The sequence below is a fragment of the Caloenas nicobarica genome, chromosome 10, assembly GCF_036013445.1.
Source record: "Caloenas nicobarica isolate bCalNic1 chromosome 10, bCalNic1.hap1, whole genome shotgun sequence".
Classification (NCBI taxonomy): Eukaryota; Metazoa; Chordata; class Aves; order Columbiformes; family Columbidae; genus Caloenas; species Caloenas nicobarica.
Genome location: NC_088254.1, coordinates 21,117,005 through 21,144,797, shown reverse-complemented (window position 1 = coordinate 21,144,797; position 27,793 = coordinate 21,117,005). Strand labels below are relative to the sequence as shown.

General features: G+C 45.8%; 1 protein-coding gene across 4 annotated transcripts; it reads left to right on the top strand.

The window, feature by feature from the left end:
- Nucleotides 1-2,016: 2,016 nt before the first annotated feature.
- Nucleotides 2,017-27,180, top strand: DPP8 (dipeptidyl peptidase 8). Of its 4 annotated transcripts, none has more exons than XM_065641548.1 (20): nucleotides 2,017-2,082; nucleotides 3,188-3,457; nucleotides 4,978-5,090; nucleotides 6,014-6,187; nucleotides 7,052-7,220; nucleotides 8,467-8,577; nucleotides 8,940-9,068; nucleotides 10,330-10,391; nucleotides 11,421-11,521; nucleotides 12,636-12,813; nucleotides 13,878-14,037; nucleotides 15,046-15,125; nucleotides 16,123-16,275; nucleotides 16,544-16,679; nucleotides 17,446-17,591; nucleotides 18,414-18,560; nucleotides 19,163-19,315; nucleotides 21,162-21,304; nucleotides 22,052-22,163; nucleotides 22,777-27,180. In XM_065641548.1, the coding sequence occupies exons 2-20, from the start codon at nucleotides 3,199-3,201 to the stop codon at nucleotides 22,900-22,902; spliced, it is 2,652 nt and encodes an 883-aa protein (XP_065497620.1). In that variant the 5' UTR covers nucleotides 2,017-2,082; nucleotides 3,188-3,198; the 3' UTR covers nucleotides 22,903-27,180. The 4 variants fall into 4 exon arrangements, with proteins under 4 accessions (XP_065497620.1, XP_065497624.1, XP_065497621.1 ...); XM_065641549.1 differs by having other exon boundaries at nucleotides 2,023-2,071; XM_065641550.1 differs by lacking the exon at nucleotides 2,017-2,082 and adding an exon at nucleotides 2,278-2,333.
- Nucleotides 27,181-27,793: the final 613 nt, after the last annotated feature.

Genomic DNA, 27,793 nt, shown 5'->3' with positions numbered 1-27,793 from the left:
CCCTCCCGTGCGCATGCGCGCCACGCCCACCGCCCGGCGTGGGCGGAGCCTATTGCGCCTGCGCACAGCGAGGAAAGGGCGGGAATCGCCGGCGGGTTCACAGAATCGCAGAGTGTCAGGGATTGGAAGGGGCCTCGGAAGCTCATCCAGCCCAATCCCCCCGCCGGAGCAGGAGCACCCAGATGAGGTTACACAGGAAGGTGTCCAGGCGGGTTGGAACGTCTGCAGAGAAGGAGACTCCACAGCCTCCCTGGGCAGCCTGGTCCAGGCTCTTTTACCCTCGTTGAGAAGAAGTTTCTTCTCAAATTTAAATGGAACCTCTTGTGTTCCAGTTTGCACCCATTGCCCCTTGTCCTGTCACTGGTTGTCACCCAGAAGAGCCTGGCTCCATCCTCCTGGCGCTCCCCCTTTCCATATTGATCCCCATGAATGAGTCAGCCCTCAGTCTCCTCTCCTCCAGCTCCAGAGCCCCAGCTCCTCAGCCTTTCCTCACACGGAAGATGCTCCGCTCCCTCCAGCACCTTCGTGGCTGCGCTGGACTCTCTCCAGCAGTTCCCTGTCCTTCTGGAGCTGAGGGGCCCAGAACTGGACACTATTCCAGATGAGGTCTCACCAGGGCAGAGCAGAGGGGCAGGAGAACTTCTCTGACCTACTGACCACCCCCCTTCTAATCCCCCGCAGGTCCCATTGGCCTTCCTGGCCACAAGGGCCCAGTGCAGGCCCATGGTCACCCTGCTGTCCCCAGGACCCCCAGGTCCCCCAGGGTTCGGTTCCTGTGCTCCCCCTTCCCCGGGCAGGTCGGGCCTCGCTGTGCCCCGGCGCTCCCTCTGTGGCCCTGGGTGTCGTTTGGTGCACCCCCCGTCTGCCTTTTGGCCCCTTCGGGCTGTTGTGTGTTCTCTCCAGTTCCTGTCCCTCACTGATACCTGTATTTCTAATTATTAGACTGAATTTAAGTAATTATATAACTCATAGTTTAGGAGAATATTAAGGTAACAAACTTTAAAGATCAACCAACCTTGTAACCGCAGAATCTTCGTATAAGCAGTCCTTGTAACCATGGAATCTTTGTACTTAGTAACCATACCCTGTTCTTAAAACTGACATAGATTTACAACATATTATTTTAAAACAGTTAACTGAGAAACATGTGAATGGTAGCTGAGAAGTAACTGAGAAACATACGAATGTTGCTTAGCATTGCTTAAAAGACAGGTTGTGTTAGAACAGGTGTGGAATATGTTAATGGTTGTCAAGAATTCTAATGAACGTGTAACTTTTTTTGTCAATATAAGCCATGTATAACCAACTGGGCGACGGTGGATCTATGGAGTGACACCTCCGGTCCGGCCCCAGTGCTAAATAGGAAACGCTACTTTTAAAACCTTAAAACGTGGTTTTAAGAGTCCATTACATTGCTGATTTTATGGTATCATCGCGGCACATCGCAGGGCTGAGGGGCACTGGCTGTGATGGCAGTGACCTCCGTGAGAGAACATGTCAGGTGTTTTAACTGAACTGTGACTTCTTTCAGGCACCGTTGGCTTTCAGCCCTCTTGGCAGCTTTTGACTGTGTAGGACACCCAATCCCTCAAGCATATTCTTGTCATCACTCAAGCCGAGAGAGGTGGTGGATCCCCCATCCCTGGAGACACCCCAGGCCAGGCTGGACGGGGCTCTGAGCAACCTGAGCTGGTGCAGATGTCCCTGCTCATGGCAGGGGGTGCACTGGGGGAGCTGGGGAGGGCCCTTCCAACCCAAACCATTCTGTGATCCATGTGTGACCTGGGGCTTCCCGGGTCCCCGTGCACGGGGTAAATGTGTGTCCCGGGCGGAGACACGTGCGTGTCCCGCTGCACGCGGAGAGTGTCGCACGTCCCTCCCCTCGGGCTCCCCGCAGCGCGGTCCTCCCGGCCGGCAGGCGGCGCCCTCGGCCGTAGCCCGCAGGTCTCGGTGCGGCTGGCGCCGCTTCCTCCCCACCGGCAGAGGGCGCCGCCCCGCCCAGCGGCCCCTCCTGGCGGAAGCGGAAGCGGCTCGGCGGGGCGGCCCGGCAGCGTCGCCGCCGCGGAGCGCCGTGAGTACCGGGTGGGTGAGGAGCCCCGTGGGGCCGGGGGTCCCGGGGGAGGTGCCTTCCCGGGAGCGGGGGGAGCTGCTGGTACCCCGTGGGGTGGGAGGAGGAGGGGGCTTGCCCGGAGCTGCCTGGCTTTCCGCCCCCGGCGGCGGGGGGCCCCTCCCGGGCTCTACCCGCTTCCTCCGGCCTCGGTGGCAAGGGCAGGCCCGTGGTTGCGCACCCCGCTCCGGCCTGACCTGCCCCAGGCGCACCCTGCGGATACGAGGTGAGGGAGAGTGAGAAGTAGGTCGGGTTAAGACCTACCAGCATCTGGGTGTAGGTGGGAAAGGAGATTTTTTTCTTCGTTGGAATTCTGCAAATTAGATGAGAGTTTTCTGATTCAGGATTGAGGCCTCATTGCAGTGTCTGAGCAGAGTGGTGTTCTGGGTGTGCATTTGGACTCGCTTTCCAGTTCTACAGGGCTGTTTAACTCGTGCTGCTGTACTTTTGTGTTGTAAATAGCTCCGACAAAAGAAAGACAGGTCTTTGCTGTGTTTATCTTGCCAAAGGTGGAACCAAACTTTTAAACAGCCTTCTGAGCTTTGTTTGAAAGGAGATGCAAACAAACCCAAGAAATTCTAGGAAAATAATGGGAATAAGGACACACAAGGTTGTGTTGGCCCATTGTGTATGGCCAGGTGGTTCCAGACCAACTGCCAGTGTTGTTTCTTCTGAGCGGTTTGTTGTTCTAGGTCTTGCTACAGTCTTAATCATCCCCTGTTCTGTTATCAGTGTAGTGAGGTGATATTCGTGCAGTTCACAGGGAAGAAGAAGCAGGTGGGAGCTTAACGGGGAAGAACTTATCTACTTCATGAACTGAAATGAGTAGTTGGTATGTGAAGACGTGGCAGAGGCAAACAACAATAAATCCGTGTGGTTCTGTGAAGTTCATACTCCATTCTGAAAGGCCGAGTGATCGCAGCCTGTTTTCCAGAGCAGAAATCTCCTTCCTTGTCCTTTTCATTCCACTGTTTTATCCCCCCATGAGCTAATGGTTTTGCTGTGGTGTGTTTTGGGAGTCTGAATGTTTGCTGGGCTGCTGGAGGACGATGCTGAACCTCTACTATTCTGTTCTTCCAGAAACATGCAACATGGCAGCAGCCATGGAAACTGAACAGCCGGGCCTTGAAATCTTTGAAACCGCGGGCCGTGAGGAGCCGGTCCAGAGAGAGGAGCAGCCGAAACTGGAACCTTTCTATGTGGAGAGACACTCCTGGAGCCAACTTCGGAAACTGCTCACAGACACACGGAAGTATCATGGGTACATGATGGCAAAAGCCCCTCACGACTTCACTTTCGTGAAGAAAAACGATCCTGAAGGACCTCATTCTGACAGGATCTACTATCTGGGTAAGCTTCCTGTGACAGCCTTGACTAAACTGCAGAAGCTGTTTGGGTTTGACTGTTCTTGAGAGCTGGATGTTTCCCACAGTTAAATCAGAATGGATTTCAGGCCAAATTGGCTGGACAAATGTCATGATCGTGATTGTAATGTCTCATTAAAATTTGTGATGTAAACTCCCACAGAAGTGGTGTGGTTGGAGGTGACCCCTTAGGTCAAGGAAAAGAGCTGTGAAGTGTCCTCTGGGGCATGTTCCCTGGCTGGGAGGACAGGTTAAGTTTGTTTGCTCCGTGTTGTCTCACTCCAAATACTGTGTCCCCTCTCCAAAAGCTGTGTCAGTTTTTTCTCCGCTTTCTTAGTTACGACTAGTGGGTGGAACCTTTTTCTCCTTTGAAGTTTTCTTCCAAAACAGAGATTAGAAATGAAATTTTGAAAGTCTTTTGTGCCTCAGCTAGTGATGGAGTAGGTTTTCCAGGGATTCTGGAGAGAACAAATAGCAGTGTAGAGCAGGGGCAGCTTAAAGACTAAATGTTTTTCCTCCATGGTTTTTGTCTTGATAATTAAGAACTTAATGTCGTTTATTGTTCTTGGCCTCTCCCTCACTTCTGCATTGTTTTACTAATTATTGTTCATTTGATATATCTGCATTTCTGAGTTGCAGCTGTGCTTGAAGTGACTTGGCACTGTAATTGCCACTGTGAGCAACCTTTTGGGTGGCTTTTTGAGCAGGCCTTGTGGTAGAGGAATGCTTTTGTCAAAAGCTGCACTAGCTGAACATAAGTTCATGAAAAACTGGGTTGGGGAAGAAGCAAAGGCCTAAGAGCTGGAACCATGTTCTAGCCACATTGCTTGCAGCTCAGGCTAGTGCTTAAGCTCTGGTTTGTGATTCACAGAGTCTTTGCATGTGCTGCGCAGTGACATAGTCAGAAAGTTGCCAATCCGGCTCTTTTTTCCCCCTTTTCAGAGGATGGGGACCATAGTCCTTGAACGATACTGGGTTCAAGCCGGTTGAGGGTGGATTAAGGCTGAGCCCAGCTGAGACGAGCTCTGGTTTCCTGTGTGTGGCTTCCTGAGCTGTAGGTCAGACTTGGCCTCCCCTGGGGCACATCTGGCTCCCTCTGGGCTGACCCCCTGTGCCTTGGCAGGAGCTTTCAGAAACCCGAATAGCACCAAGGGACAGGAGCAGGAAAGGGACATTCAGACCTTCCTAAATATGTATTTTCATTGAAACACAAGCTGCATCGTGCTGCGTTCGAGCCAGGAGAATTAACAGAAAGGCTTTCCTTGATTTTAAAAGCCTATAAAATACAAGGGTAAGCCTGGGTGTGCTTATTCGTTCTGTCTTCTCCATGACTTGCATTTCTGTGAGGCTGGGAATTCCCAGAGTGAGGCTGCAGTGCAGACACCATCAGTACTTTCTATGGTAGGGAGGGCTTGTGAAACTGTTCCTCGGTATGCTTTGAGAGTGTTTGGATTATTAACAGAAAGCTAATATGTGTTATTTTTTTTCTTCTCACTTTCACAACAGCAATGTCTGGGGAGAACAGAGAGAACACACTCTTCTACTCTGAAATTCCCAAAACCATAAACAAAGCTGCTGTCCTGTTGCTTTCCTGGAAGCCTCTATTGGATCTTTTTCCGGTGGGTCCTGTTTTCCTTCTTGCTTCTTTGCAGTGTAGCAAGTACACAGGCTTTGGGGTTGCACCTATAAGCCATCATTAAAATTTGGAGTTTATTGTCTTAAATATTTTAAGATTCTTCTTGTACTTGGCTGACTCTGCAGGCATCTCAAAAACAAGCACAGCTTTCTCATCGGTGTTTGGAGCTACAGCCTTTGTGCGTCATAAAAACTGTGTGAGCTGGATGATTCCTGCTTTGCCGGCAGAGATTGCAAGTGCTAATTTGCATCTAATTCTCTGTTGTGAGACCCTGGGGGTTGCTGAAGGAGCCTGTAGTCTCCAATAATCGCTGTCTTGCAGGGGGAATTGATGAATCTCCCTGAGGATCAGTCAGTGGCTCTGTGACTCATGCTGGAGCTGAGCGTCCCCCTCCCACTCACTCTGTGTCCCCTTTTCACCCTTTCGCATGCCAGTCCCATGCCACGGCAGGTTGGAGGAGGTGGGACAAACCCCATGTGCAATTAGGTGTGGTTTTTCCTATGTTATTTCCTGGGGCTGTCAGCCAGACAGAATATCTATGCTGTGCTCTCCTCCCAGCAGCCCAGTCACTGTGTATCTTTGCAAAAGTTAGCAAAGACTCTCCTGCTCATTCTAGAAATAACAGACCTTCAGTGTGACCTTTCTTTTACAAGTATATATTTGAAATAGTGCCCACCTTGTTATGGGAGAAGTGGCCATCACATTTACAGTTGTGTAGGATCCGATCGTGACCTGCATCTGGTGGCAGAGGCACGAACAGGAAGGGGTTTCCAGCCGCCAGCGGGATTCTGGAGGAGGAGGGTGTCTGAACAGCCATCTGCTCCTGGAAGCCTGGCGTGTGGAGACGCTCTGAGACTGTAGTAAGACTTGCAGAGGTGTTAATTGTGCTTCTCTGCCCGTATTCAGGCTGTCCTGGATTATGGGATGTACTCTCGTGAAGAGGAGTTGCTCCGGGAGAGGAAGCGAATTGGCACCGTTGGGATTGCCTCTTACGATTACCACCGAGAAAGCGGCACCTTTCTGTTTCAGGCTGGGAGTGGAATTTATCACGTAAAAGACGGAGGCCCTCATGGCTTCACGGTGAGTTTATTCATCTCTCCCATTTTCTGCAGTACCACTGCTAGAAGCACCTTTGGCTTGGAGTGAAAGCAAAGCATGATTGTCAGTTATTGCTGCATTAGGATGGCAGTTAGCCTTGATAACCCTTGAAATCTGGAGAAGTCCTCCACAGGGATGCACTTCCATGGCTGAGGAAACTCAGATGAATTATAAGAAATGGTAGAAACTCTGACAGCACGGCAGGACACCAGGCGTTGTTGATTTTTCATAAGTTGCAATGCCAATAAAAAGCAACACAAAGGCTGTGACGCTCCATGCTCTCTCACGTAGTCAGAAGTCATGTCAGAGACAGCTTTTGTTCCCAAGCTGTGGTTTAGGGGTCAGCGCTGTGTGTGTTACAAGATTTGGCTGTACAAGTTGCAGAACAAGCAGCCTTTGCTCTGCTGGTGCTGTAGCTGGGCTTCAAAGCTGAAATAATTTCTTCTTATTATAACAAATGTCTAATGTTTGTCTAACCATGTTGTCAGGGAGAATTTACTGTACCCTGAGGACAAGATTGTATGTTCTGCCAGCCCCTTTTTAGGGTGCTATTTTTAAGAGTGTGCCAGGCTTCTCTAGGCAACCTGCCTTCTTATTTGTGGCTAATCCTCAGCACTGGTGAAAGGGGCCCTGGAGGGATCTGTGCAACCATGGCAGAAGCACAACTTTCCCTATAAATTATCTGCGTAATATTTTTCTGTAGAGTCCTCCGTTGTAAACCTGTGTATTTGAAGTCAGTGTCCACACTACTGTGGTCTTAGAGACCTTCTGATAATCCAGTTTAGTTTCTCTAAGTGCACGTGCATTATCATTGTTTACTGTGCTTTTTATTTTTCTTTCAAACAGCAACAGCCTTTAAGACCCATTCTGGTAGAGACCAGTTGTCCAAATATCCGGATGGATCCGAAGCTTTGTCCAGCTGATCCAAATTGGATTGCTTTTATCCATAGCAATGACATCTGGATATCTAATATAGAAACCAGGGAAGAAAGGAGGCTGACGTTTGTGCACAATGGTAATGTATCCTGAAGTAAAATCTCTGCACCTCCTCTGCACTTGTTCTTGCCAGACTGAATTCAGCAACGGCACCAGGGCTGCTTCTGAAATCTGGAGGAATGGCCACTGCTTATTCCACCTTGTTTATCACATTCTACATGTTTCCTGTAGTGCAGATATTGTGGGATGATTCTTTTCCCTCTGCTGTAAAGTCTGGCAAAATGAGTTGTTGAATCCACATGGAAGGGCTCTTCCCCTGAAATACAGCACGTTCCTTTTTACTGGAACAGACTTTTTTGTGTGTGGAGGAGCTGTGGGTGGAATAGAGCAGGAGGGAAGTTTCTGTCAGTGAAATCAGGCTGCAGCACCTTTTAGAAACAGTACAGACAGTTTCTGAACAGCACTGTGGCTTCTGCTGACCCCTCATCCTCAATAACTTCGGTCCTCGCTTTTTTACCCCCTCCAACTCTGTTTCTGACATGTATCCTGGGGGAAGGAAGATGGGAGATTGTGGATAAAGCGCTTTTAAAAAATCCATTGCATTTTGTATTTCACTCATACTTTGTGTGTTTAAACTATATAATTTAAGTTTTAGTTAAATTAAAATTTCTGTCATTTTATAATAATGCTTTAGCTTATTTAAATGTTAACTATTAAAATATTGTGTAAGTACATTAAAAATAAACTGTAGCAGTGACTCCTTCTCAGATGATAATTATTTATGGAGCACTGCTAAATTACCTCCAGGGTAACAGGAAAAATATTGAAGCCCTAAGGCTGTGTCATCGTGTTGAGATGTTATGTAAGTCTGTTGCTTCTAGTTGGCACAGTGAATGAAATACTGATGTTTTAATTTTTCTGAATCTTGATATTTTCAGTATCAATTGATCAGATAGGTTTGAGAGTTTGGGTTTTTTTTTTTCTTTGATTTTCTTAAAAGTTGTGGTTCCAATTCACTGAAATCAGGTAGAGAGAACATTTTCTTTCTTGGACTAGTACATAGAAAATTGAGAGACTAATTGGGTAGGAGTAAGAAGGGAGGATGGCTCTCTGTTCTTAAAAGAAGCTGCCATGTCAGAGAGGATTAGATCCTCCCTAAATAAATCAACAGAGCAGGGTGGAAGCAGAAAAAAATCTGCTGAGAAGTCAGGTTTATTATCGTGTAATTGTTCCTGGGGGCTGAACTTGGGCCATGTTTGGGATAATGCAGAACTGGTTTGGTTCTGCGGTACATCACGAACTAATTCTTTTGTGTCTTTTTTTAGAACTGGCCAATATTGAGGAGGATCCAAAATCTGCTGGCGTGGCTACTTTTGTACTGCAGGAGGAGTTTGACAGATACACCGGCTACTGGTGGAGCCCGAAGGCGCAGCCGGGTAAGTCTGTCTCACACACACAAGTAGTGGCCTCCCTGCTGTGCTGCCCAGGGCAGGGTTATTTTTTCCTGTTACGTTTATTTACACCAAAAAGGAACCTTATAGCTCCTTCTGAACTATCTGTGGCAGTGGGTGTGTTACAGTGACCTTGTGGGTACGTGTTACTGGGGGAAGAGACTTCTCACAACAGCGGTAGGAGTTGTAAGAGTCTCAGAATGTGTTGCTTAATGAAACATGAATCACAAACTTTGTTGGAGTTTTCTTCATCCTTCCATCTTTCTTGTGCTCCTGAGAGAATATTGCTGCCTGCAGTAACTGATAATGAGAGCTGCTCTGACCAGGCCACGTTAATTCATTTACAGCACTGAATGGAGGTAAAGTCCTTCAAATTCTTTATGAAGAAAATGATGAGTCAGAGGTGGAAATTATTCATGTCACGTCGCCCATGCTGGAGACAAGACGAACAGATTCCTTCCGGTACCCCAAAACTGGTGAGACCCTGATACCTTACATCTCTGTTTCTGGGAGACACAGATTTAATCCCACGTTCCTGGCAGCGGTAACTCCCAGGTTAGAGCAGGGGGTTGTTGGGGAGGTGTTGAGTAGTTTTTGAATGGGTGTCTGGGTGATGGAAATGTTGTTGGGGAACTGCTGCTATGGTGGGTAGATTAGTCACTGGTGACTGTGCTGATATTCCAGCCACGTGGTTACTAAGAGCTCCGAGTCTGAGTGCCTCAGGGTGGCAGAAACCCCATCTGATTGTCACTATTTTGGAGCTGCTGTCTCAGATCCTGATGGATCTGGGTTGTTGAGGAGTTGATTCTCATGGCAGCCCCGTGTCTCCAGGGGAATAGCTGCAGAATTATGGCCTTTTGATTTTTTTGGGAGGGTTTCTGTTTAGCTGCTGGTAGTTCAAGTTCTGAAGGACTCTGGTCTCCGTGATTGCTCTTGGACTTTGAACAACAAACTCAACATGCTGACAGCCTACCAGGAAAACCCTCTGTTCTTAAACAGTAAATGATCTGGAGGCTTCGGCAGTAAAAGGGTGAGGGCAGGCTTGAAACTTATTAATCACAGAATCATTTTGGTTGGAAGAGACCCTTAAGATCATCAAGTCCAACCATAACCTAAATCTAGCACTAAACCATGTCCCTCAGAGCCTCATCTATACGTCTTTTAAATTGAAACAGTCTAATCCTTATTCTTCTGAGATTTCCCTGCTGTTTCAGTAGAGCATGATGCTCACAGATAACAGTGGTTCACTGTTTCCTCACTCCTGAAATCTTCATTTCACTAGTCATGGCAATAGGTTTTTAAGTGTGAGTTGCTCTAATTTTCACAGATGCTTTTTCGCACTGGATCACTTTTTACACATGACCTCAAGGAAAACAGCCAAATAGTAAACCAAAGCTTGCTTTGCTATCGTGATCACTCCTGAGCATTTACTTCCAACTATTACGTGCATCCTTTGACCGTGGGAGAGAAGACTACTTGTGACAGTAGCATGGTTCTTGATTCGTTCTGTTTGCAGGATTACATCCACCGAGGCTGCCTCGTGTTTGCAGTTTCTTTATTCCCTGCCTGGTTCTGAGCTGTCTCACACACATGCAAGTAGGCTATTTGATCAAAGGGCATTCTGCTGTTTGCCTTTTCCAGTTCTGTAGGAATAACACCACAATAATCCACCGTTCAAGTCTGCCCTCTTGGAAGCAAACAGTTGATGCCTGACTACTAACATCTTTTTTTTTATAGGTACAGCAAATCCAAAGGTCACGTTCAAGATATCTGAAGTGACAATCAATGCGGAAGGCAGAGTAAGTTCTATGTTCTGCTTGTTTTCCAAATAAATTTAATTTCTGTGACCTTCTTTGGTAAAATTCATTTTCCAGTTCAGTACAAAAAAAACTTTCTTGGTTGCGATAACTTAATGGCTGCTCTGGAGGCAGCGCGCTTGGCTCATTCCTGCGCAGATCCTTGCTGTCTGTGTGTGCAGCCCTATTTCTCAAGGCTGTGCTTTCCTTCCCCAACACTGGTTTATGAACTCAGCTGCAGAACAGAATATTTTAGGTGTAGATGGTTAGACCTTCTTGTGTGACATATCTCTTGACTGACTGCAGATATTGGGAAAGTTTGATTGCAAAGAGAATATATCACCTTCCAAAAGCTTTAACATATGGAAAGAGATGAACCCTGGCATTTTTTTAATACATGCAGAAATTTCCATAGCCCAATCCAAGATCTTCAGACAGTTGGGAAATTAATCTTACCAGAGTCACAGCCATACATTCTTGGAATCCTCTCTACTCTTGAGCTGCTTCAGCCATCAACAGTCACCTACTGGGGTAGCGATGCTGATGTCAGCCCACAAAGGCAGGGAAAGCTGTCACGACCCTTCGGATACCACTGGGACTTGTTCCCGGTCCCAGCAGGGACAGGCTGCAGAACTGCATATCATGAATTAGAACCACGTTGATAACTGGATGTCATGTAGGATGTTCAACATCTACTGATGAAAACACCTTACGAAATAGCTCGGTACAAATCACCTCTCCTTTACATGGGGAAAATGAGTGTTCAGGGGACTTGTCCAAGGTGAGTGATGGATTTATGAGCAGCATCCGGATTTCTCAAGTCTCAGGCCTGTCTGTGCTGTTAGTTTACAGCTCTCTGCTCTGCTAGTGTCTGGCTACAGATGGGGTTGAATCCCCTGTGTGGCAAAGACTGAACGATCTAAATTGCATGAGCTGCACAGAAGAAGCCTTCTGTGTCCAGACTCTCATCGTGCATGAAAGCTGGTTGCGGGGGTTCATCTCAGTGTCACTGAATTGCTGCTTTGTCAACAGATTGCAGATGTTGTGGATAAAGAGCTAGTTCAGCCGTTCGAGATCCTCTTTGAAGGAGTAGAGTACATTGCTAGAGCTGGGTGGACGCCAGAAGGAAAATAGTGCGTATGTTAATCCTGTCTCTGCTTAGAGGGTTTGGGGTGATGCAGTTAGAAGCAGAACGTAGTGGTCTCTGTCTTCTTCAAGCTTAAGCCTGCTTTCATTTTTAAACTGCTACAAACTTCTTCATGCAAAGGGGATGATTTTTCCAGAAAAACCGAAACAGAGTCCTCCTTATCTCTTTCTCTGGTACCTGGCCCTGCTGCTTCGGTATCGGGCACTCGCAGCCTTTTATGTATGTGTCCTCTCAGCATCCCTGTGAGAGAGAGTGCAGCGCTATTGTCCCCATTTTACAGATGGGGAACTGAAGCCCAGAGAGGCTAAGTGACTTGCCATGGTCACACGGGAAGTCTGTGGCTGAGGAGAGAACTGAGCCCAGGTCCCCAGCCCTAGGCTAGCGCCCTAACCACTGGACCGGCCTTGCTGACCAGACTTACTGATCAGAAAACCTCCTGTAAGTGCTACTTACATTTGCATGTCATTTTTAACCCTGTAGATGATGTAGTACAGTGTTTCTAACTCACCAGAAGCTTCTCCAGGTTTGCACTTCTCCAGTTCTTGAATCTAAAGATGGCTTTCCCCTTTTAAATTATTTTTTTCCCCAAAATGTGGGAGAAATGCAGGGACACTATTGCTCCATTATCTTGCTTTTTGCGGGATTGTTGTTAGAGCTACATGTAAAGTCATCAGAAATATGGCAGGGTCTGCTGCCAGTCCGTTTAGGTGCCAGTATTATTCTCTGCCAGGTATAGACTTAAAACATTAATATTTTCACAAGTGTCCTGAAATTTCAATTGAAAATTTTCTGCTTTGTTATTACCTCTGGTTTTTCTTTTCTCTTCCTCCCCTGAAGCACAATTCAAATCTGGGAGAAAAGAATTAATTAAACTTTTGAACCTGCAGTGCTTATGCAATATTGAAATGAAGTGAAAAGTGTTATGGAAGAGATGGGTTTATGTGGGTGAAATTTTACATGTGGCTTTGTGCTTAATCTGAAATTGAACGTTGTTGACTCCCTCAAAATTCATACTGCTAATGAGTGTCTGTTGAGATTGTCAGACCAGTCTAATACTCATGGTTGCATGTTATTTTCTCTAATATCTGTCTCCTCAACAGCATCTGGTCCATCTTATTGGATCGCTCCCAAACTCGACTTCAGATAGTCTTGATCCCTCCTGCATTATTCATCCCCACAGAAGATGATGCAATGGAAAGACAGAAACTTGTCGATGCTGTACCAGATTCTGTTACACCTTTCATTATTTATGAAGAGACAACAGACATCTGGATAAATGTAAGAATTTGAATTTCAGCCTCTTCTGACTGTTTGTTGTTCAGCACCTTATTTGTAGCACTTGAGCAATGTTGGTGTTATTGTGCTACCCAGGAGAGTGTCCCTGTTGTGCAAGTTCTGTGCTTCCTGCTGTAAAGAACTCAGTATGTAGAGGACAGAGATATTTGAGCTGTGAAAGCAGAACTGCTTTGCTTGAGGCTGCGCAGTGGTCAGACAGAACCAGGAGCAGAGTGCAGGGCTCTGTTCCAGGGCAGCCCCTTGCCCACAGTGTCCCCCACTGATACCCTCTGGCTTCTTGGTGCCCGCTCACCACCAGCAGTGCCAGCAAATGAAGGATTCTTTGGCCATCAAAGATCTGTCTACGTGATGTTCGGCGAAGAATTCTCCAAGTCTGCTCGTTCAGCAGAAAGCGTTTGCACAAAGCCTTGCAGTGAATGGTCTCTATAGAGCAAGTGCTCTCTATAATTGTGTTTTCTCCTTAGTAATAGTGTGTGTGGTTTCAGGGTGGTGCAGTGAGTTGTCCTTTCTGCATTATTTTTACTGGCTGGAATGGCTTTTGACTGGCAGCTCATACTCTACGGATAAATGCTTCCCAGTCCTTCAAAAGATTGTCCCTTGAAGCAAGAGCTGGCAAGTTCATGAGCAGAAAGATGATGTCAGCTCATCTTTCTTTAGATAACTCTTCACTTGTGGGCTTCTGGACAGCTGTGGACAGAGGAGGCCACTGAACTCCAGCTTCTCTGGGTGACTCTCATATGCTGGCTGCAGAGCAGGACCCACCTCTGGATCTAAGCTAGAAAGGCAGGTGCAGAAAAATTCAATTAGTTTGGTGGCCAGAATTTAGAGTTAGGCTAGCAAAAAGCCTGGAGCTGCGCAGCGTATGTGGCCGCTGTCTGCAAACACCTCCTGGCTCATCAGCATAACCAAATCTCCCAGTAAGGGACAGTGTTGTACTCTGCTAGTGTGAACTGTGTTATCTGTGCTGGGCAGCAAAAAGAACTTATTACGTGTTAACTTCAGTGCCAGAGTCCCGCTAATAACAATTCCCTGCTCTGCCTCTATAGATCCACGATATCTTCTACGTTTTCCCTCAAACCCACGAAGATGAGATCGAGTTCATTTTTGCTTCTGAGTGTAAAACAGGATTCCGGCACCTGTACAAAGTCATCTCGGTTTTGAAGGAGAGCAAGTATAAAAGGTCGTGTGGAGGCCTCCCCGCTCCAAGTAAGTCAAATTATTCTCTTGCACTTTTTTTGAGCATTTGCTGGTGACTGGTGAGGAAATAAATGCCTTTCCAGGTGGCAGGAATCATTGTCTTATTGGAAACTCCTACTGTTGTCCAGGAAAGTGCTTCACTGTACTGTCATTCCTCTTGAAATTGTACAGGGGTTATTCTGTATTCAGCATGCCTTAGTTTTAACCCTGATTTTTTCCTCGCGGACCAGAGGGAAAAGTTTAAAAAAATCAGCTGGGAAGCAAGCTCCCTGTGATACTGTGACATGCACTTAGTTGGCTTTTCCTTGCCAGTGTTGCGACTGTTTGTGTGCTGACTTTGCCAGAGGTTAATCATTACGTTAATACCAATAACACGGCTCCCTCCGATGTGCAGGGTCCAATGTATCTAATACATGATGCACATTGGTTCAAGACTTGATTTTACAAATACACCCAAGTCCTTGTCAGCCTTTACATGCAGATTGGTAGCAGAGAGGCTGACAAAGAGCATGGTTTGAACACGCTGTAAAAAGGTCCATAGGGGGCCCCCCTATCCCACATGTTAGTCCCTTTAAAATGAACGTGTGCTTGGCAGCAAAACCTGTGAAATGACAACTATGCAGAGAATTCCTCTCTGTTCCTAAAAACAATCATGGTATTGCTGTATAGACAGAGATGTTAGGAGGAGAAAATCACTGGCAGCTTTTGGAAAGGGCGATGCAGGAAGAGTTGTTTCAAGCAAAAAAAAAATCAAGGACCACATGCTTCTGAGCTGCACTCAAAAGTTTGGCCTTGCTCAGGTGCATGACATAGCTGTGTGCAAAGCTCCCGGAGTGTTTTTTTTTTCCATGACATGTAACGTTTGTCTGGGGAGCTGGTAGAGATGTGGTGCTTCTGCAAGGCACGCTGCTCTTGGGTTTAGTCTAGTGACAAAACTTGGAAGGAAGAAGAACTATTGCGACCATGTGTTTTGTAAGATATAAAAGTGTAAAATCTCTCTATGCTGGTTATATGCAGGTGACTTCAAGTGCCCCATCAAAGAGGAGACAGCGATCACCAGTGGGGAATGGGAAGTGCTTGGCAGACACGGATCCAATGTAAGTCTCTGCTCCTGCTGTGTGGATGTCCTGCATCCTTCTCTACCTCGGATATGCTATTCCAGACCAGAGGTTGTGATTTTGGCCGTGTGGGAAAGCAACACAAGCAACATTAGTTGGCTTTCTTGACCTGTATGTTCCTGTGTGGATCCTTATCAACAAGGAGTTTTCCCCCTAAGTTCAATGCTTAAAGAGGAGAAGGGAGCAAAAATACTGCAAGGCAGCAGTGTTTTTGAGAAGCAAGATATCACGATGGTGTCCAGCTGCTGTCCTGGAATCAAGAGATAGTCATTGGAGGGATCCACGTAAATGTATTAGTCCTGTCTCTTTAGCTAGAATACACAGTGTTTATGTTCCCTATTGCTTGTGAGCTTGCACAAGGAGTTCCCCAAACTGCTGCTTTTCTAGCTCTGAACTGGATGAATTCTTTGATCATTTGAATCAAACAGCAGTTTAAGGAGAGCTGTCTGACTGGTTTGGATTTTGTAAAGGTCTTTAAAGTCCTTCCTAAATGGTAATTAGAAATGGGGGTAGGGAATGAGGTGTGCAAGCTGACCTGCATTTGTATCTGTTCTGCTGTCTGCTCAAAAGGAAAGGACAACTGAGGAATATTTAACATGGCAGCGGTTTACAGTCAGCTGCTGCCTTTATTTCCTTCCGGAGTGGTTCATATCTGATGTGATTTGGGAAAGGGCCTGAAGAGTTGGGAGGTGACAAAGAATGGGGGACAGAGTTATTTAGCATAGCAAACAATAGGGGAGACTGGGAAGAGTAGAGGATCTGCATGAGAGAGCTGAGCAACAAGGTGTGACATGCAACTCATAACTGACAGAGTTGTGGACAGTAAGAACAGTCATTTGGCTTATTCCTTGCAGATTGTTGGGCTACAACTCAATTTTATGGAAGTGGGGCAGAGGAAACAAGAGGTGGTAGAACTGGATATTGTTTTGGCAAGCAACAATATTGAGCGATGTGGTGTTTGTTTTCGTTTTGACAGATCTATGTTGATGAAGCCAAAAAGCTGGTGTACTTTCAAGGCACAAAGGACTCGCCTTTAGAGCATCACTTGTACGTTGTTAGCTACGAGAATCCTGGCGAAATAAAGCGGCTGACAGAACGCGGTTACTCTCACGCCTGCTGTGTCAGCCAGGTACCTGCCTGCGAGGCCCTGTGTGCGCTGGGGCTTGTCACCAGTCACATCCTTCATCAGTCAGCAGACGAGGCTGTATTTGAACGTAATAAAAGTAGATTTTACACTGGGTTTTGTGCTCCTTTATGTTATGCAGTGAGTGCATGAAACAAGATTTGACCTCCCGGTTCAGTTGCTTTTCTGAAAGATCTAAATGCAGAAAGAAATTATCATTTTTGCTTGTGCCTTTGCACTGAGGAGTTCAAGGTAATGTTCTTTTTCTCCCTAGGATTGTGACATGTTCATCAGCAAGTACAGTAATCAGAAGAACCCGCACTGTGTGTCACTTTACCGGCTGATAGGACCGGAAGATGATGCAGCTCATAGGACGAAGGAATTCTGGGCTACCATCTTAGATTCAGCAGGTATTGGCATGGATGAGGAACTGGAAAAGAACAACCAGGATCACAGAATGAAAGATATCCCAGAATATGCTTGCTTGAGATTTGCCGTTGGGGGTTACTGGATTTGTCTCTGAAACTCATATGTGAGGAGTCCTTGGAAGTACCTGTGTGATGTTTTCAGCTCACCAACAAATGGGTATAAATTGACCATGAAGGCATTTAGAGTGGAAATTACCAAGTTTTTACTGCCAGAGCCAGTAGAAGCTGTAGAAAGTCAATTTTAGCATCGGGAAGGGGTTTAAGTGCTATACTCTGTGCTATATGCCTGCTAACAACAATGCTTCCGTGCCTCTGGGGGGACATAACACTTCTTAAATAATTTTGCGCTTCTGCCTATTCGTGTTGTTGTGAAACAGCTCTTACACTTTTATTTTTCTATTGTGTTTCTGTCCCCTTTCATCTCTCCTTCCCTAAGGCATTGTTTTCCATGTATTAATGCAGTGAGTCCTAAGTGGGGTTAGGAAGAGATGGGATACCTGTAATGGCTGTGTCAGGGGAGAAAAGTTACTCCTGTTCAGAGGAGAGCAGGGATGGGAACGTGATGGGACTGAGAAAGCTCCCCTGGGGCATTCCCAGTCTCTGCCTGGTCCCAGCCACATCCACTGGAAAGTGTAGGAGAGCTCCACTGGGACTGCAGCGAGATCGGTGGTGGGGCAGGGCTGGAGCAGAGGCTGTGCTATCCATCCATTCCCTGTTAAACCAGACTCTCTGTTCCCTCCTCCGGCAGGCCCCCTTCCTGATTACATTCCCCCAGAAGTGTTCTCCTTCGAGAGTTCCACAGGCTTTACGCTCTATGGGATGATGTACAAACCTCACAATCTGCAGCCTGGAAAGAAGTACCCGACTGTGCTCTTCATCTACGGAGGGCCTCAGGTGAGGGCACCGTGTTGGACAGCAGTGGGGCTGGCCTGGATCACTGCGCTGCTCTCCTGGATGAGCAGTTCCTGCTCTCCTGGATGAGCAGTTCCTGCTCTCTGTAGTGTTTTGCCTCTTTTTTGAGAAGCTGCCTGGCCAAAAGTGCTGTAAGCAGCCATCAGTTCCAGGTCATAGATTGAAGTGCTGCCACTTGTCTGAGAACAGGTGTGGAGTGGCAGAGCTGGAACTGGGAGAAAGGGGAGTGTGGATAGTCCCTCTTCTATCTCTGCCTCCTCCGTAGGGGCTCCTGTTCTTTGTTTCTTCTTCCCCCGTGTGTGTGAGAGTGGAGCTTGCTCTCCAGTTGTCGTTTTCCCACTGATGAGTAGAAGTTGAGCCCCTTCGTACTGCCTCGGTTCCCCCAACTCTGCTGTGCTCTGCTGTGGTCCAAGGCAGCTGGAATGAGACTTGGTGAGGGGAAATATTTTCTCCTGGTGAAAAACAGAGACTGGAGAGCAGAGCTGGAGTCTCAGGATTGGGTTCTGCTGTCAGCGGTCACCCCTCTTGCTCTCTGCCTGTTGGTGCTGCAGTGGAGCTTAGTTCAGCTCTTCGTATCTGTGACAGAACGACTTGTTACTGGGGGAAGAGAGTTTATTTCATAGCAGACCACAAGCAGGGAGAGAGAATCCTGCAGAAGAGAGTAGGAATCTTGAAAACTTTACATTATAAAAACATATAAAACATTTAAATTAAGGTAAATATAAATAAAATCTGAAATTGGATTAAGAGATGACCTCTGCATTCCATCACATATGTGGTGGTGTCATTGCTCTTCTGTTCCAGGTACAGCTAGTAAACAATCGCTTTAAAGGAATCAAGTATTTCCGTTTGAACACTTTGGCATCTTTAGGCTACGTGGTTGTTGTGATCGACAACAGAGGGTCCTGCCACCGAGGGCTGAAGTTTGAAGGAGCCTTTAAATACAAGATGGTAAGTGAAGCTCTGAGTCTGGCCCTTCATTTTCAACCAGAGACAGGTTTGAGTCCCGGCGTTACCTGAGCTGAAGCACTGATGTTGCACAAATGCTCAGCATTGCCCGTGTGATGCTGCCTGGGTCTGGGGAGCAAAACTGCACACAGTTGAGTGTGAATTTGAGACAGGAAGGATGCTTGATGTGGGAAAAATGTGGCCCAAGGATTTGAGACTGCAAACCAACTCCAGCTTGGCAGGCATAACGCAAAGTGGTTTGTAAGGGGTTCTTGACTCCCACCAGATAGGCTTTGCTGCTCACGTGAAGCAGGATAGTTTCATCCACAGCGTGGTTACTATTTAAGGCAGTTCCAGCATCAGGCTGGAGAGGGTGAGAGTGTTTGGCCATGTGTCCAGCCAGGGAAGGCCCGTGCCAGGCTCTGCTGGCTTTGCAGTGCAACTTTGTGTGTTGGGAATGGCATTTGCATGCACGGAGCTAGAATGCAGCCTTGCTTTTGTAACAGTAAAGAGCAGAAATACAGAAAAATCTTACCTTTAGAAATCCTGAGAATGTAACTTTTGTCTGGAACTAACAACACTTACCTCTTTCTCTCTCCCGCCAGGGGCAAATAGAAATCGATGACCAGGTGGAAGGGCTGCAGTATTTAGCATCCCAGTACGACTTCATTGACTTGGATCGTGTCGGCATTCACGGCTGGTCCTACGGAGGCTACCTCTCTCTTGTGGCTTTAATGCAGAGGTCAGATATCTTCAGGGTATGTTCATACATTGAGTACTTATTCTGGTGGTACAGACAGAATTTTTCCCTTAATCATGTAACCTTCCATGGGTGCTCACAGCACAAAGACACTTGAGTTTGCTCTAGACAAGCCAGGACACAGTCTTCTCGCTGTTTTCTTCAAGACTCTTCTATTTGGGTGACTTCAGAGAGAAGTTGCTTTCCTAGCAATGGTTTCTTTGATGGTATTTCTAATTAGGCTTCCAGGCTTTGGTTATTTTTTTGATACTTCACAGGCAACAGATCTGAAAGTCTATTCACTCCTTAAGGCGAGTGCCTGCTAACAAGTCACGGTACCTTCTAAAACCAGCGATCAATGGGTGTTGCGGAAACAGTTATAAGTTACTGGTGACCTTGGGCTGTCTCCTCAGTTCTCTCTACTTGTGTTTCATGGGGATGCGATGCTCTTGCTCTGTAAGTCTGTTGTCACTATCATGCTCTGGGAGGTGCCTGGGACTGGTATTAATGTTGAGTCTGTACTGGTACAGCTATGGGACTCGGCTTTTCAGAGGCAGAGATACCAGTACAGCCCCAATAATTAATGCTAACAGAGATGGCTCGAATCAGAAAATTGCATTTGTGCAATTAAGTGCTGCACTTTCCACACAAATTTGCAGCTTTTATCCCCAGGAGACTGTGGTGTTCTTATTTGAGTGTAACCACCCCAAAAAGTGTGGTGTGACTGCACCATCACTGTGCTTGCACACTGTGGTGTGACTGCACCATCACCGAGCTCCAAATGAGCCAGACATAACCCTGACCCGATGTGAAGGTGTGATGTTGTCTGAGAGGATTAATGTGAGCAGGGTGCATTTGAGCAGAACACGGTTGCCATCCAAGAAGCCTGGCACCTAAGAGGAGCGTGGGACTGTCTAGATACGCCAGTTTTACTGGACTATCCTTTTACTGGAATAACCAAGACTCTTCTCGTGAGCTGGCGTGAGGAGGAACAACTGTTCACCCCGTTCAGCTGAGCACAGAAGGATGTTCCCTCTCTGGAACTGTGTGAGAGACCTTTAAACTCTTGGACTGTTGAGCCTGCAATAACTTGATGGTGCTGGTGTAGCTATAGCAATCTCAGGTCACCTATGCTGAAGTACCTTATATAGTCTCAGCTGTTGCCCATTTTGTATCAGCCGAGCTCTTTGTGCTGTGAATGAACTAAGGGAAATGATACTTCTGAAAAACGACACCTCTTTCACTTCTTCCTCTCCTCTTTCTTGCCCTGAGAGAAAAAGTTTCTTTGCAGGCTGATCTGTTCTCAGCTCATATTGCCCATGCTGCTTCATAGCAGTGTGTTCTGAAGCAGCCAGGAGGGCAGCCTGGGGATAGGGAGAGGTACTGAAAAGATGTTCTCGTGATTTTGTGACTTTAGACCACTACAGTAAATGGTCAGACAGCTGTTGGGCCAGTCTCAAAGGCAGAGATGCAGTAAGAGCTGGACACTGCTCTCTGGATGTGTTTTGACCTTTGTGGCTGCCCTTGCTTTGTCCAAGTCCAACCTGAATATTCCTGGGAGGTTTAATAACCACTTGTCTCAAGTCCTTAAGCATCATTATATTTTTACTTATAAAAATACTTGCCTTGCAAAGAGTTATTTGGTGGGTTTTGTTTTTTCATTGGTCTTTTTTTCACAAGCCTCTCTGCAAGCAGAGCGAGGATTACTTTTCTTTTTCCACTGTAGGTTGTGGGCTGTAAACTTCTCATGTTTTGGGCAATTATAGTCACACTGGGATGGAGCTGTGAAGGGAGGGACGTCCCCAGCTCGGGGGCACAGGTGTTGCTGTTCCCTCCCCATGCTGACAGCCCTGTTGAACTTGCAGGTTGCCATTGCCGGAGCACCCGTCACGCTGTGGATTTTCTACGACACTGGTTACACAGAGCGCTACATGGGCCACCCAGATCACAATGAGCAGGGGTATTATTTAGGTTCGGTGGCCATGCAAGCTGAGAAGTTTCCTTCTGAGTAAGTTTGGTTCTGGCTTTTGCCTTCTGCTTTTCCTACCAGGAAAGTTCAAGCCCCACAGCCACGTTTTTATCTCCCTGTTCTTGGCAACTGAATCCTGGAATCACAAATGCCAGCATTAAATAGTCATTTTTAAAAAGAAAAAAAAAAAAAAAAGACCAAACCCCAACACTAATAGACTTAATACTTGAATGAACATTTGCATAATTACAGGCTGTTCCATGTAATCCCTTTTATACTAGCCATAATTAAAGACTATCTTTTATGTCTGAAGAAATGACAAATATATCTTCAATTATGATTAGCACTTCAGAGCCACGTTAAGCTAGGAAAAAAAAGGGTTGATCAGGATGCTTTTTGCTTGTTCTAAGGCTGTACCAGCACACAGTTGTCTGCAGAGCAGGCTGAGACCATGGGCTTTCTTGCCAAAGAGCTGAAAATCAGCAGTGATTTTGAGCAAGTGTTAAGCCTTTGTATTGTCCAAGCTAGGAAATACTCTGAGAATAAAGAAGATAAACAGATAAAAGGTCTGACCATGATGTGCATATGCAGGAAAAACTTTTAGAGGGGGAAAATAATAGGTTGGGGAGACACGTCCATCCAGAGCAATTTACAATAGTGAAATCACTGTCTTCAATGCAAATATTTTTTCCTGTTGATTGTTTCTGAAGGGATGTGTGTGGACTGTGACATGACTGGCAGGTTTGGGGATGCTGTTCAGAAATGTTTGTCTCTTGCTTTTCTCAGACCAAACCGTTTGCTGCTGCTACACGGATTCTTGGATGAGAATGTTCACTTTGCACACACTAGTATTTTGCTCAGCTTTTTAGTGAGAGCTGGGAAACCGTATGACTTACAGGTAAGGCCAGAACTAGTGTGTAAAGATCATGTGTCTGTCTGGGACTGAGGAGCCCAAAACTGGAACTTCTAACATCACTGTGCTGGGTAACTTGTAATTCTAGGATAAAACTGTAATACTCGAGCCTAACATTTTTTTTTTAAAGGAAAATTTTATGAGTAAAAAAAAAAATTATTAGGCACATGAGCAGTTAAAAGCAGATAAGGCTGCTCCCAAGGAGATCTGCAGTATGGAGGCAGTACAGCGTTGTTTGTGCAGTGTGGAACAGGGTTATGCATTTAATTAAACCCTGCTGTTTCTGTGCAGAGGTAGCCCAGGTAACCCACACCATGCCGCAGAACTGGGAATGTGCTGATGTGTTAATACATGATGGCTCTGGGCAGGATCTGCCTCTGTTCAGCCAGGCCGGTCCCCTGCAGCGCAGCACCGGCAGGATTAGCGGGTGCGGTGGGTTGTTTCTGGATTCAGGCGGTGGCGTATGGGCTGTATTAGGTTAAATACAGAATTGATTCAGGGAAATAAATGAACATTTTGAATGTGACGCTGGGGACTGGTTTAAATATTGGTGCTTGTGACTCTTGTGGATACTTGCAGCTTTTATTTTATATTTTAGATCTACCCTCAGGAGAGACACAGTATAAGGGTACCCGAGTCGGGAGAGCACTATGAACTCCATCTACTGTATTACCTGCAAGAGAATCTGGGCTCCCGGATCGCTGCCCTGAAGGCAATTAACTGACTGCAGAACTCTGCTCCGCTGACTGCTTTACCAAACTAGGAGATGTAGGACAGAGAAAATAGGATGGAACATTGCATTTCGGTGCCTGCCACATGTACACACACGTACACACACACAGAGACACTTTTTTAAAAGTAAATTTGGTGCCATACAGGAAATTAAAGTACGGTGACCTGATAACTTTAAAGCTTGAGGTGTAAATAAAATCAACTGTCTGTGGTATAATGCAGTACCATGGGTGTTCTCTTGGAGGAGGAGCTGAAACTGAAAATAATGTACTTCTACAGCACCAGATCTTCACTTTATAAAAGCATTATGACATAATTGATGTATTTTTACAGTGTGTTCCTTGGTATCTTATTACATAATCCTGGATGGTTTTCTCACTACACAGCAAGAGTTTACCCAAATGGTTACAACCTGCATTACATTTTTAAATACTGTCATATGGCTTTTATGCTTCATGAATGGGATGTGTCTCACTGCTTAGAAGCTGGTCACAAGTTAGACACATCACCTATCTAGATGTTAATTGTCTTTTAAGAAGGAAAGACTTTTAAGCTGCCTCCTAAATAATTCAAATTTTGGATTCAGGTGATGCCAGGTTCAATGATTTCTTCTCTCCCCAGGATAAATCATACTCTTTGGGGGTTTTTTGTTGTTTTTTTTTCCTCCTCCTTTCAGCAGCTTGAGATCCTATCCTGATTCTACTTGATTTCAGTGGGGAAGTGAAATTATACTTTACTGTGATATGGACATAACAATCTTTTATTCTGAGATGCAAGCTTAACTCAAAGAGCTGAAAATGTAAATTTTAAAAGAAGCTTAAAGTGCTACCCATTTCTCACTAACATTTTTCCCTGATGTTCTTTGTGGAGCTGGTTTTACAATACTCTTTTCTTACTATCACATCAGCATGATATAGGCTGTTAGGATTTTAAAATTCAGTACTCTAATTCAAAGGTCCGCAGAGGGTTTAGTGAGGAGGGACCTTACGAACACTACTCGTGAGGCAACCTGAAATATTTCAGTGCATTTCCTGCTTTATTTGAGGGACTGTTGCCCAGGCTCTTACTCTTTTCACTCCTCCATTCCTGGGTCCTTTCCAGCACTCCTGTGTAGCATGATGATGATGCTATATTTGAGAAACCCCCTTCTGTAGAGCTCCAGGTAACCCCGCTAAGCCTCAAGGGTGTGCAATCCCAGTTGTGTTTTTGCTAGTGAGGTTTAACTAAGCAGCAGGCTTGGCTAAAAAGCATCTGAAGTGTGTGAAGTCACTTTTAACTTGCAAAAGGTCGTTTAAAATAGAAATCCATAGCAAAATGATTCTCTTTAATCCAGGAAATTCTCCCCTTGGGGCTTGTCTCTGAGACTCTGTAAGTTTTAATGGTTTTCTTAGAAACCTAAGAACTTCCTTTTCTTTCTGTTTTGGTGCTAGAGAGAAGCAGAGCATGATTTTCTTTTCATCTTCTAAAAATCTGGAATCACTCTCAGTGTTTACGCTCTTAGTGCTCCACATGTTGTAACCTTGCCTTTTCCTCGCTTTTGTACTGTTCGGCTTGATCCCGCAACTCCGGGATTTAACACAGTCTGGCTGTATTGTATCAAACCGCATCGTTTTTCAGTCAGGCTGCTGGGCATGTGCGCCAAAGCTGTGGGAGCTGGTGCAGTTATACGGTTGTAAAATGCGCGTGTGAGAACGGGATCTGGTTTTTGGGTTACGCAAAAGAGCCAAAGCAAACAGCGAATTTCCTCTGAGGTGCGGATGTTTGGTTTGGGCTATTTTCTGGTTTTCAGATCACAGCGATTGTTAAGGGGATCAGTTAAAATACCATTAGCAGGTCAATAACAGGCTCGCAGTTTTATTTTGGGAAGGACGTGGCAGGGAAGGAGCTCAGCTCCTCTAATGTCCTCTTGGCATTTAATTATGACTGAAGCAACCAAGGGATGACTACGTGTCTGATGGATTTGAACTAGAACACCATGGCAGTGAATAGAGACAATTATAAGCTATTACTATGGAATTCCGTTGTGTTCCTTCTGTGTTTATGCTGTATTATATATACATATATCTATATCTGTTCATATATACATATATGTATAAAATTACACGTGGATAAGTATCGCCTTTTCCAAGGTTGTTTATATTTTGTTCAGTATTAAATTGACTTGCTTTTCGGGGTGTTTTTGTTCTTTTTCTAGAGGTGATTACCCTCGAATGTAAATGTATATGATTTTTAAGACAAAACTGATCCTTTTGTTTAAAAACCAGAACAAAAATGGCCTTCATCAAACAGTGCTTTTTTAGGAACTGAAGAACTAGATGTTATGCAAGCAAACCAGGCTAGGTTTTGGGTTTTGATTTAGCACGAGATGTGATTATAAGTGCTGACATATAACTTTTTAATAATGCATCCTTTCACTGTTTTAAATATATATATATTGAAAAGCTATTAAAATACAAGTACAATACTTACGTATTCTATTTTGCAACATAAATTATGTATTTCTTTCCTGCAGTTTTCTTTTTTTTTTTTTTTTTAAATTTTTACAGTAGTTAAGCACTTTAAGACCCCACACTCTCTCATCCTGTGGAAGTGCTGGGAGGATTTCTCGTCAGAGTTTATAGTTCTTGCAAAAGACGCCTGCTGGTAGGTGAAGGTGTGAGAGATGCCTGTGCAAGGTGTGATCCAGCCCTACGTGGTCAACGGCTCCATCCCCAGCACAAGGGACGAAGGGCAAAGCCCATTGCGCTGAGACTGCCGAGGTAGGAAGGTGTTAGTACTGGGGGCTGGTGCATCAGTATTTTGGGGGGAGGAACAGTCCTGCACCTCATATGGTGAAGTGTTGGTCCGGCAATGGACCAGAGCTGGCGTGGAGAGTGGTGGCTTTGTCCTTCTGGAGTCACCTGCGATCCAGGAGATGGTTCCATCACTCAAGAAGAGGTTTGCAGCCTGTTTGATATGTGGGATTACACTGCAGGTAAAAAGTATCTTGGTTAATGAGTGTTTTAAGCAGAACTGGTGAGATCCCGGGTGAGCACGTACAAGGGACGTTGTGGAGCAAAAACGTGTGAGGAGGAACCATCGTGTGGCTCCCAAAGCAGACGCTGGTTTGTCCCTTCGGGGAACCTTCTGCTGTGTGCCCAGCGGGACACCTGCTCTGAGCAGGATTGAGCCTGCAGCACGTGGTGGATGTTAGTTGCACAGGTGTCTCAGATGAATGTTTTAATTTTGTATATTTTTAGAAATATATATGAAATATGGGGATCTGAGCGATGAAATACTGAAGTTGTTGAGTGTTGGTGCCGGCGGTTTCTTCTCATTTGCAGTGCTTGGGTTGGTTGTGGTTGTTTTTGGTGGAAGGACGTTCTTTTGCCTTGTTTTAAGGCAGTTTCCAGCAATTCCTCTCAAGTGTCCAGTGCACGAAGCTGTTGGGTTTCACTCTTTGCATTGGAGTTGCACCCCCTACCCCACCACTTTGTTTTCAATGATCTCTTTTTATTCAGAACAAAGCAGAATTAGTAACTACCCAGAACTGCTTAATTTTTATAAACTCAGTTAACTTGTTAGGGAAATAATGAGTTGAAAGCGCTGAGTAAAGCTTTGAAAATCAACTAACTTCATTATATTAGAATGGAAAATGCTTGCTAGTGGCGTTTGGGCACAGGCTATGGAAATACTCGTGGAGTGGGATGGTGTGGCGATGTGTTAACCCCGGAGCACCGTACGTCTGAGCCTGTGTGGCAAATCACCCAGAATTGCACCAAATTCCAAACTGGGAGCCTGGGGTCCCCAACCCTCATTCCCCGCCAGGAGAAGCGGGTCGTGTTCCTGCCGTGTGTGTCCGTGTGTAGGGCAGGCTGTGTGACGCTAAACTTTTGACGAGGCAATAATAGAGTATAAATAAATAATGAGCCAGATTAGGACGCTGCCTTGAATTGCCTGTTTACTTGAGCACCAGAACCCTGTATAGACTTTTTGTGTGCTCCTCATGGGTCTCCAGGCCGTTCCTTTGGAAGGGGAAGCGAGATTTTCATGCGGTTTTTTACTTGGATGTTCTGCACAGTAGAAGTTCAGGTGTTTAATTTTAGAACATGAAGTGCCTGCTGTTTGCGTTAACAAAATTGCATGTCTCACTCCAGTGGGTTTATTGGTCTTCCTCCTTCCCCACCTTTCTAGCTACATGGCTTTTAATCATGTAAAGTGGAGATGTTTGTTTTGCTGCGTTTTATTACAAAACCTTTGTTGCAATAAAGATGCTGCTAAATAAATTGAATTAAATGGGGTTTTTTTCCTTCTCTTTTGAACTGTCTTCATGAGTTAGCAGAGTCTGTGTGTAATTAAATCCCTTCTCATTGTGCCATGGAACGCAGCAATGATGAAAAATGTGCGTGTGCGTTTTATATCCTTGTTGGGTGTTTAGCAAAAGCGTCTGTGATTTTTCCTGTCCCTTGTGGTTAGGTAGCTGGATACGAATGGGAAGGTCAGGGTTTTTCTTGACATAACTCCGTTCCCCCTCCTAATTGTTTCCCTGTGGATGCTGTTGGTGGCCACAGCAGCCACCAGCCGGAGCTCTCGCACCGGCTACGGCAGAACCGCTGCTTCGAGATGGGCCAAGTGCCACGCCGGAGGAGATGGCAGAAGGACCGAGGGACACGTGTGTAGCAGACGGGCTCTGCCAAGAGAAGAGATGTCTCTTGCACCTCGGTTCTGCTTGGTACCGCCCCAAAAGGTCTAGGGGGGCACAGGGCAATCACAATTCACGTTTTTACTCATTTCTTCCTGATTTTTCACCCACTGTTTTGGTGGCTTTCAGAAATAATCTGGTAGCCAATGGTTTGTTGATCCGTTGCATTGTGTCTCCCTCTGGGGTTTGCGTAGGCCCTACC